Consider the following 10268-nt stretch of genomic DNA (forward strand, 5'->3'; position numbering starts at 1 on the left):
CCTAGTCACAGCAAGAGTCAAATAACATTGATGGAGCAACCAGGCAAGCATTCATTCATTCATTGCTTTTATGGCTGGAAAGCAAGGCATAACTTCACAGCAGTGCACATCTGCTCAATGGACAGCCTGGTATATGTATATATAAAGATGTGTATATTATTTGTTTTGTGTGCTGCATATGCATATATGTATATATGTCTATGCATACAAAACAAACAATCCAGGGAGAGTAGGAACAGGTGGCTCTTTGCAGGGCCTGACACTATTGAGACCGGGCTGCAAAGGTAGGTCATAAAGAAACCCACGATGTTGGAATTTTTGTCTGCCAAACTCTTATTTCAACTCCCTTGAGCATATTCTTTCCCTTCAGGTGAGTAAGAGAGTTATTGACTTCAGAAAAGAATGACGCTCACCCTTGTCCCACCTGGTTCTAACACAATGGAAATGTTTTCGTCACGGGCACACTGACTGGCACATTCAGGTGTGGCTCCCTGCAGTTACATGCAGGTCACCTGAGTGTAGGACCTGGGCATTCTTGACACTTCAGTTATGTGTTTACCACTTCGGGTCCACTCCCCCACAGGGCTTCCCTCTCCTCAGGGTGCATTGCCAACCTCCCGAGTAAGTGTCACCAAGTCCTATGTTTTTTGGTACGGTGACTTCATTTGTTTAGTTCCTACTGGGTGCTGTGTTGGTTAACATTCCCTGTAGTCCTGCAGGGAAAGTGTCTTACCTGTACTTGATAGAATTAGGCGAATCGCCTAAGGTCACAGAGCTGGTAAGTTGACCTGCCCGAGGATCCAGGCAGGTGTGTAGAATTTGAGTATCCATGACATGTCACTCACACTAATGCTCAGCAAAACTACATGCAGTAACTTAGCCCACCCACTGGCCCTGCTTCATGCTCATTCCCCTTTAATTATTTAATTATTACATTTACTTCCCACGCTGTGTGTGTGTGTGTGTGTGTGTGTGTGTGAGCGCGCGAGCGCGTGCCATAGTGACATATGGAGATTAGAGGACCTTCTGGCTATTTTATAGGAGACACTTGATGTGGGAAAGTGGACTAGAAAGTGGTGCAGATTTTAGGGTCGGAGTGGCAGCTCTGTCCCATGGTTTGTCAAGCCACCACAACTTCTATTCATGGTTCAATGCTGTGACTGTGTTGTTTCTTTGAGACTTTGTTATGAAATGAATGAGCAATAGAACTTTCTCTGGGAAAACCAAGTGCTTTCTATTCTCACTCTGTTCTCAGAACAAGGGTCTCCAGAGCTCTGGGGGGAATCAGCGTTTCATTTGAGCCTTCCTCTCCCCCCCTCCCGCTATCATGTATAGAGAACTCCCCTCTCAGGATGAGGGCAAAGCTGCCCCTGTGGACCCCACTCTCTGGTGGCCTGAGCGAGTGGTCAGATTGTGTTACCCAAGGGAAGCCTAGGCAGTTGGCTCCCTGCCCGGGCTAGAGTAGTCACTCACTAAATATTTGCTGGATTGAATTAAGTTAGAATAACTGAGTGAACAGTGGGTCATGTTTTCTGAGTCCTTGAACATTTCAAAGAATCCAGGAGTTAAAATGCTACAAGGTAGAGCTGACATCAAAGGAAGTGAGGCAGAGGATACGAGAAATTCAATTCTTTATCTCGCCTCTGGTTTCAGACAAATTCTCCTCAATTCTTTAGAGTTCAGCTTGCTCCTCAATAATGTTTTTTTTCTTTCTTAAAGTGAAAATGTTGCATAGTTTCCTAGGACTTTTGTAATAAATTACCATGAATTTTATAACGCTGAAGAAATCAATGTTTATACAGTTCTGGAGACTAGGAATCCAATATTCAACATGTTGCTGGCACCGCTTCCTTGGCAGGATCAAGGGCGGTTCTTTTGGTGCTTCTGGCTGGGGTTCTGGTGCTGGCTGGCAGTCCTTGGTGTTTCTAGCTAATAGATGTATAGCTGCAGCCTCTTCATCACCACATACCCTTTCCTTCCATGTGTTTCTGTATCCAAATGTCTTCCAGTAACGGTACCAGTCATATTGATGGATGATCTCTCTCACCCAGTGTGGCTTCATTTTTAACTAATTGCATCAGACCCTCTCTCCAGACAAAGTCGCATTCTAAGGTTCAGGGTGGACAGGAATTTCAGGGAAACACTGTGTAAGCCAGTGCAGATGATAAACTCTTCTCACTCGTCCCAATACTGTAGCTACAGATGCTTCCATACATGGGCCTGAATCACCCTGATGACCTTACACTATGTGAAGGAAGGCCCTCACAAAAAGGCAGCTGTCATGGGATTCTGCTTAAGTGGGTGTCTACATTAGTCAAAGCCAACAAGTAGGAGAGTGGTGCTCAGGGCCTGGGGAAGGGGGAGCTAGCACTCTGCAGCATTCATTTTGTAAGATGGAAGTACTGGAAATGTTAGTTACCCATGAATATTCTTAACATTCCTGAAATGGACACTTAAAATAGCTTAGACGGTGAGTGTAATGTTTATCCTCCCGCCACTGAAAATTGAAAAATTCATTCACTCATGTGTGAACCTGGAAAGTGACTCCCTTTGGTGCCACCCTTTTTACTTGGAGTTCAGGACATTGCATTCTGGGTGAGCTTTTGTAGTGAGAGCCTTCGTGAACTGGCAGCTTCCTGAGTGTCTGTGTTTCACTGGTTCTTTTCTTGTTCTTCCCTAATACCCTTAGCTACAACCTGGGCAGTGGTGTGGCTTCCATCATGGTGAATGGCTCCTTCAGCGATGGCCGGTGGCACCGAGTCAAGGCTGTCAGGTAAGCACCTGCCACATGGGAGACAGAGCCAGGCTACACACAGGAGGGTGGATGTGTGGCCAGCCTCCTTTCGGTCCCACTGTACTCTCACCCAACTTTACCTGGCAGCCTCATGTTGCCATCAAATCCCACCCATGCCCTCTACTGACACCAGTGGGCAGAAACTGAACCCCAGCATCTGCTCTGAATGAAAGGAGATGGCCTGGAGAAAACACTCAATGAATTGTATTATATATATTCACATACTACATAAGAACATTTACATACAAGTATCTAATGTATGCTGAGCACGTCCCTGCCATACGTCCATCCTTCCCTTACCATTGGCCCTCCCTTTGTTCCCTTAGACAGTTTCATTTCTGCTTCCATGTCACATGTCCATATGTGATTTTATTTATCTATAAATAAAGAGACCACAAAAGAGGAAAAAAACATAATATTTGTCTTTTTGAGACAAGCTTGATTTTGATTAATATGATTATCTCCAGGATCATACATTTTCCTGAACAATATAACTTTTTCCTTTCTTTATGGATGAAAAAAATCATATATATATATATCACATTTTCTCTAACCATTCTTTGGTTACTGGGCACCTAGGTTGCTGTAACTTAGTTATTGTGAACAGCGCTGCAGTAGGCATTAATGGACAAGTATCCCTTTGACATGTAGGGTTGGAGTCTTGGGGTTTTACCAAGGAGCAGTACAGCTGGTTCATCAGACTTATTGGGGGATCTCCATATTAATTTCCATAGTGGTTGAACTAGTTTACATTCTTACTAGCAATCTATAAGAGATTTGGTCCATATCATTTGGTCCAAAAAAATTTCCTTTTGGTCCATAACCTTGTTAGCATTTGTTGTTGTATGCAGAAAGCACCTTTTAGTAGCTCAATTGGAGAGGGGCCTTAAAATCTTACCAGGTGAAAATCTGAGAGCATGAAGACATTAAAGAGTGCTCTAAATGTGCTTGCATAGGCAATCCTCTCCTTTATAAGAATGTTATCTGAACATGAGAAGTCATGTATGTTCACCTAGCCCCCATGATATAGCCATGCCCTCCCAGTGCTAACTGCCATCCTGACTTTTGATTAACCTCGGGCAGATTATTCCTATGTCTTTATAATTTTGCCATGTGTGTCCTTATTCCTCACAATACATTTTCGGAAATCAAAAAGCAAGTCCAAATCAGTAATGCCAGTACCGCAAGTTAAATGAGCCCAAAGTAAAGAGAAGCTGAATGGAGATTCTGATTGCAGCTCCCTGAAAATGTACTATGACTCTTGCTGTACAATCAGCAGGTGATGGACAGTGTGAGGCCCGGGGGCCATGGGCACTCAGCATTGTCAACTTCCTCTTCTGCTTCCCAGTAGGCTGTGTTAAGATCGTCCTTATTCAGCCCCCTGCCCTAAGCACCTGATGGTGCTTGCCTTGGAACCTCAAAAGGTGTTGAAGACACAAAAGCAGACCTATGTTTATCTGCTGCCAGGCAGCCCACAAAGCCCAGATGTACCTGTAGGGATTTTAACAAAGTCCCGATTCTAGTTGTTGAAAAAAAACAAATGTTTTTCCATAAATGCATATTTACACATTTGGATCTCATTTTTTTTTTCTGGAAAACAAGTCAAAATGTAGAGTCCAACCTAACTTCAAAATACTCTGAAATGTTCACCTTTGGAATGGCTCATTTCTCTCTCAATCATTCACAACGGAGGTTGCACTCAGACATCTCCAAAGGAATGTGAAATGCTTTGGTTCTCAACTCCAACCACATTTAATCCCAACTGCTGCCCCAGGAACATCAGGGAATATACCCTGCTTATAACCTTGGGTCAAAATGGTTGGTGGAATAGTCACACACTGTAGAAGAATTTAAACTTTGACTGTGACTGTGGTTTGATTGTGTCTATGAAGATACACAATTGTGAGGATACCAGTCCCTTCCTAGACATCTAAGGAAACATGTTTAATGCATTTCCCAAAACTGTGTAAATTGCTGTAGGCAGAACCTAGATCAAAAACATTTCTGTTCACCTCATGATGCAGCCCACACACAAGGATTTCAGATGTTTGGGAGAAACAATGCAGTGGAATGTTCCCTCAGAAGAACTTCATATGCCAGATCATCAAGCTTGGCATGTGTGAATAGCTCAGTAGACATATTAACATGGACATCCTTCCTATTGACATCATTGATCTCATTTTTAGTAAGCCTTGGGTTACAGTGAGGGCTGAATAGGAGATGAGGCCAGGAGCTCGATGGGTTGGAAGTGTCTGTGAGTTGTGAGCAGACAGGCCTCATGGGAACTGGGTTAAAGCTATAGCTATCACATATGGCAAGAAGAACTGGATTGGTATCTTAATTCTCTGTGGAAGGCTCCAGGTCAGAGACAACAGAATGAACAAAAAGGGAATCACTAAAGGGAGGTGGGCTGCTATGTGCACTGTGTTGCTTTGGATGACTTCTGGTCTTGCAAGCATGACACCTAATACAGTAGAAGAAATGTCTCATTTATCCAACATCTTATGCCATATACTTTAGACACAGTGCTTTATAACAGCTCATACTCATAGGAATTTAAGATCTGTATTTTTTTTTCATTTTTGTGGATAGAAACAATCATATGATAATACGTGTGTAACCATAGCAGCACGCCCCTTGGCCAACCTCAATAGAGCAAGATGTGTGTCAGGTACTCCGCTCTGTGCTTTGCATGCATACCAGATGGTTTCCACAATAGCTTTGGAAGTTGATCTTAATCATTACAATTTCATAGAAGGTTTGCTCATTGATCTGTTATTATGAGCCATACACTATTCCAACACCTGAGACACATCATTGAGGAAAACCAACACTTTGCCTTGGTGGTCTTGCATTCCTCTGGGAGGCAACCAACAATGAGTAATAAACAATGAATTATGCATTAGAAGTTAACTATATTTTTCCCAATCTAAGATGTCATTGATTAGAAGGTATATAATTCTCATAACTGATGAAATCAAGTAAGTGGGAATAGTTTAGAGTAATGGGAGGTGAGTGGCAGGGCAAGCAAGACAAAGTAGGAAGGCCATTGCCCATCAGAGCATCAAGGTATGAAGGTCTAAAAATTATTTTTAAAGTACAGAGGACACAGCAGGAAGGAATTCTTGAAAACTCAGTGAATGAAGAGCTAGTATCAAGAAGTGAGCCAGGGCTGGTCCTGTAGCTGAAGTTTCCCTGTGTCCCACCTGACCCAGGGTCAGGACAAATCTCTCTCACCTGTCGGTCCCACAGCTGCTTGGACACAAGTAAATACACCGAGGCTTATAATATTTACAAATGGTATGGCCATTAGCTCAAGCTTATTATTGACCAGCTCTTTCACTTAAATTAACCCATAATTCTTATTTATGTTTAGCCATGTGGCTTGGCACCTTTTCTCAGTTCTGCCTTCACATGGTCCCACTTCCCATGGGGCTGTAAAAGCTGGCAGTGCGTGTGTGTGTGTGTGTGTGTGTGTGTGTGTGTGTGTGTGTGTGTGTGTTTCACAACCTCATTACTTAGCACACGGTAGGTACTTTTATATCTCTAAATAAGAATGATGGAATCAACACCAAAGATGGTAGCTTATTTCGTTTGGTTTCGGTTTGCTTTGCCTTGCAGAGATGGCCAGTCTGGGAAGATTACGGTGGATGACTATGGAGCCAGAACAGGCAAGTCACCTGGCATGATGAGGCAACTTAACATCAACGGGGCTCTGTATGTGGGTAAGTGACCTTGACTAAAGCTCAGTCGGTCGGGGCTTTTCCTTGGGAGACCTTTGTTTGTTGTCCCTGGGCTGTGTACTCAACAGGTTCAATCAAATACCTGGAAATCAGGAAGCTGTCCAAATAGTCCATTCTCCCATGTTCTGAACTTGTGACTCATGGCCGAGGAGGCAGGAAGGGACTCACTCACATTGCTTTTGTGCTCTGGAATCATCCACCAGGAAAACCTCGCTTTTCTTGTTTATAGAACAGGAACTTTCTAAGTTTAGCCACATGAGTTCTCTCTGAGGAAGGAGGATCCGGCTTTGTGTCCTCTCTCAGAATAGAATGAGTAGAACTCCTATAAATGGCTAATAATCTGAGACGCAGACAAAAAAAAAAAGGAAGAATTAATACCTTTTGTGATTTCTAAGTGAGCTTAATTGAAAGCAGCCAAGACAGTACCTGTTGTTGACATTATATAACATTTCAAAATCTGTTGGAGAGCTGTTTGGCTTTAAGATTGTCATTTGAGCCAGAAATCACATCTGAGATCAGCCTTTTTCGTGTTCAGAGATATATTCAGTTGATCAAATCAACCTAATACATGTGATGTACTAGACCGTTAGTCCTTGGCCAGGGGACATTCAAGTGGACCATAAAGAATCTCCCACTAGTGACATCTCTTCTTGCCTCCTTCTCTCCCTCCCTCTTTGCCTCTTTGCAGGTGGAATGAAGGAAATCGCTCTTCACACCAACAGACAATACATGCGAGGCCTCGTGGGCTGCATCTCCCATTTCACACTGTCCACTGATTACCACATTTCCCTTGTGGAAGACGCTGTGGATGGGAAAAACATCAACACTTGTGGGGCTAAGTAACACCAGCTGGCCTTGTCCAAGGGACATAGCCTCTATCCTGAACATCCCAGGGGCCCAGAGATCCTGCCTGATGCTGCACACAGAGGTCTGGGAATCAGATGTGGTTCCTGTCATCAAGGACAAAGTACACCCTGATGGGAACCAAGACTGGAGGCCCTGGATGGCCTTCTCTGCAAACGCTCTGTGGGCCAAGCCCAATGAACTACTGTGGATAGGAAGCATTGGACTTTGTGGTTCAACATATAGAGTCTGTGAGAGATCATACATCGCACCAAGTTCCAGGGACTGTTTGCTGTAACTCAATGGCTATGTTGTGTTAAAGAATGAGAGCAAGACTGAGTGAAAAAGAGAGTGAGTGAGCGAGAGAGAATCAGAGAGAGAGAGAGAGAGAGAGAGAGAGAGAGAGAGAGAGAGAGAACCCCCAGAACAGTATTAAAATACTTCTGCCCTTCCCTGACTTCTGACACTAGCAGACTGATTGTGTGACCCTGAACTTCATACTCTAATCTTGGCCTACGGATTGTGTAGATTACCCCCTTCCATTCTTCACTGGCTGACTCAATGTGCTCTCACTAGTCCATAAAAATAAAGGTTTGGGGGAAATTACACATAGAATCATAATCATCCTGTGGCTCATACTGTGGCCCCCTTCCCCAAGCTTACCTCTAATGCAAAAGTCCTTTTTTATGATGCAAACTGAAGAAAATGGGCAGCACCCCTCCCCCCGATTTTGTAGCTGTACTTTTGTATGTGTCTATTTTTATAGCCGCAGACTGTCCACACTGACGGTGTGCTTTTGCAAGTTAAGGTGGATGATCTTAATTATGGCACACTTTCCTAATAGTTTTCTGGCAAATGAGATAGGTTTGGGCCATATGTAGTGTCAATGAAGGGGTAGAGTGACTATGGGGGGCCGCTGGGAGAGGTGGCCACTTTCTTTCAGTGCATGCTGAGGGTTCAAGGGAATGGATGTGATGCTGTCCAGAGTGAAGAGACTAAATGGAACGGCATCACTGAGGTGGGGCACTGCCACATTGTTTTAAGTGAGGGCGAGTATCTGTAATAAACGTGAATAAAGGGGGTGAGGAAGAGCTCGTTTGTGGAGATGTGACTGATTTCGCAGAGGCCGTGCCCACAAAGGCACAACAAGGCTACTTAGAGAGTCCAAGGTTGTGTGGGGCTTGGGATATGCCCCCAGCAGGGTCGGAGGGCTCAGCCCAGAACAGTTTCTGGACCATCAGCTGTACCCTGTGCTATTCATGCACATGACTGCAGACAACTGGCTCCCTGGCGGGTCCCCATGACAGGACTTACTCAGGGAAAGGTGAGATGAATGCCGCCCCTATAAGTGGAAGGAAAGATGACCCAACTCCTGAAAGAGCCTATAATTAGTCTACGGCGTGATTCTATTCTTGTTTGTGCAGCATCTTGTTTGGGTTGCACCCATTGAACTTGGTGCAAAGCGGAGTTTCAGGCATATTAAGACTTCTAAGAGATAGCCAAATAAGCCAGAGAGCTTTGATTCATGCCACCACCTCCTGCCGCTTGTGTTTAGGAGCCTTTGATGGCAAGGATTAACATGACTAACAACAGTCAGAGTGACCTTGGTCTCCTGTCCATGTCACCTGGTGATCACAGTCTCAAAAAAAAAAAAAAAGGCATGTGGTAGACCGTGGGCCCCACTACCTCTCAGTCACCCTCAACTCAACACCTTTGCCTGGTGGAGGCTCCTGGGGCCAGGACTTCCCAAGATAAGATAGAGTTGCTTTTATAGCACATTTTGAACGGGTTTCCTCTGGAAAAAAGATAATCATTGTGACTTTAGCAAAATATCCAGCTGAATGGAGGCCAGGGAATCGTCCTGCAGATGAGCTGTTGTTCTCTGCAAGGGTTATCCTAGGACTATGGAATGACCCAGGGAGGAGGGCCCGGGAGTACGCGTTGACTCTGAAGACCTCGCTGGGCGGGAAGCACATGGGGTTAAGGGGAGGTGGTGACAGGGACAGGGGGGTGGAATACAGGCAGTAAGGGTCCTATAAGTGCCAGGGCAGTGAAGTGGAAGGACTCAAAAGGGCAAAGGGTCTCAGGGTCTGGGTAGAGAGTAAGAAATAAAGGATCATGGCTCTCCCACCCTCTCTGTGGACAAACCCCGGGCACTGTGGGATGAGTTTACAGCAGACGTAATTATGAGGCTCAAGTCTTTAACCTTTAGCTGAGGGATCAGACCTCCCTTGGTACTAATGAGCAAGAGGGCTGGGAAGAGCTTAGCCTGGGCCAGTGGGTAAGCTGCTTTGATCTCTAAGTGTAGCCATTATCTCTTGTCACAATAAGGCTTCCTCACTAACATCCATGTCCCATCCCTGCCCATGGTTCACAGCAGTAAGTTGCTCCTGTGCCTTGAGTAGCTTTGGTGAGCTTGACAAGATGATTCTCCAGGTCTTTGCTGGAATTCCTCATCTGCAGAATGGCTGTGATGGTAATGTGACTTGGATCTGCTGGATGTACCTCTCATTTTTCTGGGAACAATTGGCTGGTGTAGATAAGTCTGCTTCATTGACAGTTGGGGAGAATAGGAACACTAGAGAGCCGGAGCCAGGTCTCTTGGGGCCCAGGTTCAGAACTGTGATGTATTGTTTCCCCTGCATCCTGTTAACATCTGCAGATTCAAGAAACAGAGACAGTTTCCCTCCCACAGTGAAAAGGGAACTCCTCTTTGTAGCGAGAGGACCTACTAAGTGAGTCACCATGGATACAAGAAGGGGTGAAAACGTCAGGACCATTAATGAGTTGATTCGCCCTAGCAAATCATGTCATTGAAAGACGTGCCATGGAGGTGAGGGGTCCCTGACGACGGCTCTTCTGCAGAAGCCTTGGGACTGATGGCGTCA

At 44.8% G+C, this 10268-nt stretch overlaps 1 protein-coding gene across 3 annotated transcripts in view; it reads left to right on the forward strand.

Annotated features, from left to right (window-relative positions):
* Egflam (EGF like, fibronectin type III and laminin G domains) overlaps positions 1 to 8471 on the forward strand; it is a 175331-nt gene extending 166860 nt beyond the window's left edge. For all 3 annotated transcript variants that reach the window (XM_052743187.1, XM_052743188.1, XM_052743190.1), the window contains 3 exons: positions 2690 to 2773; positions 6416 to 6519; positions 7226 to 8471. In XM_052743187.1, the coding sequence (XP_052599147.1) occupies positions 2690 to 2773; positions 6416 to 6519; positions 7226 to 7380 (343 nt within the window). In that variant the 3' untranslated portion in view covers positions 7381 to 8471. The remainder of the gene's footprint in view (positions 1 to 2689; positions 2774 to 6415; positions 6520 to 7225) is intronic.
* Positions 8472 to 10268: the final 1797 nt, after the last annotated feature.

The sequence above is a fragment of the Peromyscus californicus genome, unplaced genomic scaffold (assembly GCF_007827085.1).
Source record: "Peromyscus californicus insignis strain IS unplaced genomic scaffold, ASM782708v3 Scaffold_18__1_contigs__length_77618521, whole genome shotgun sequence".
NCBI classification, from domain to species: domain Eukaryota; kingdom Metazoa; phylum Chordata; class Mammalia; order Rodentia; family Cricetidae; genus Peromyscus; species Peromyscus californicus.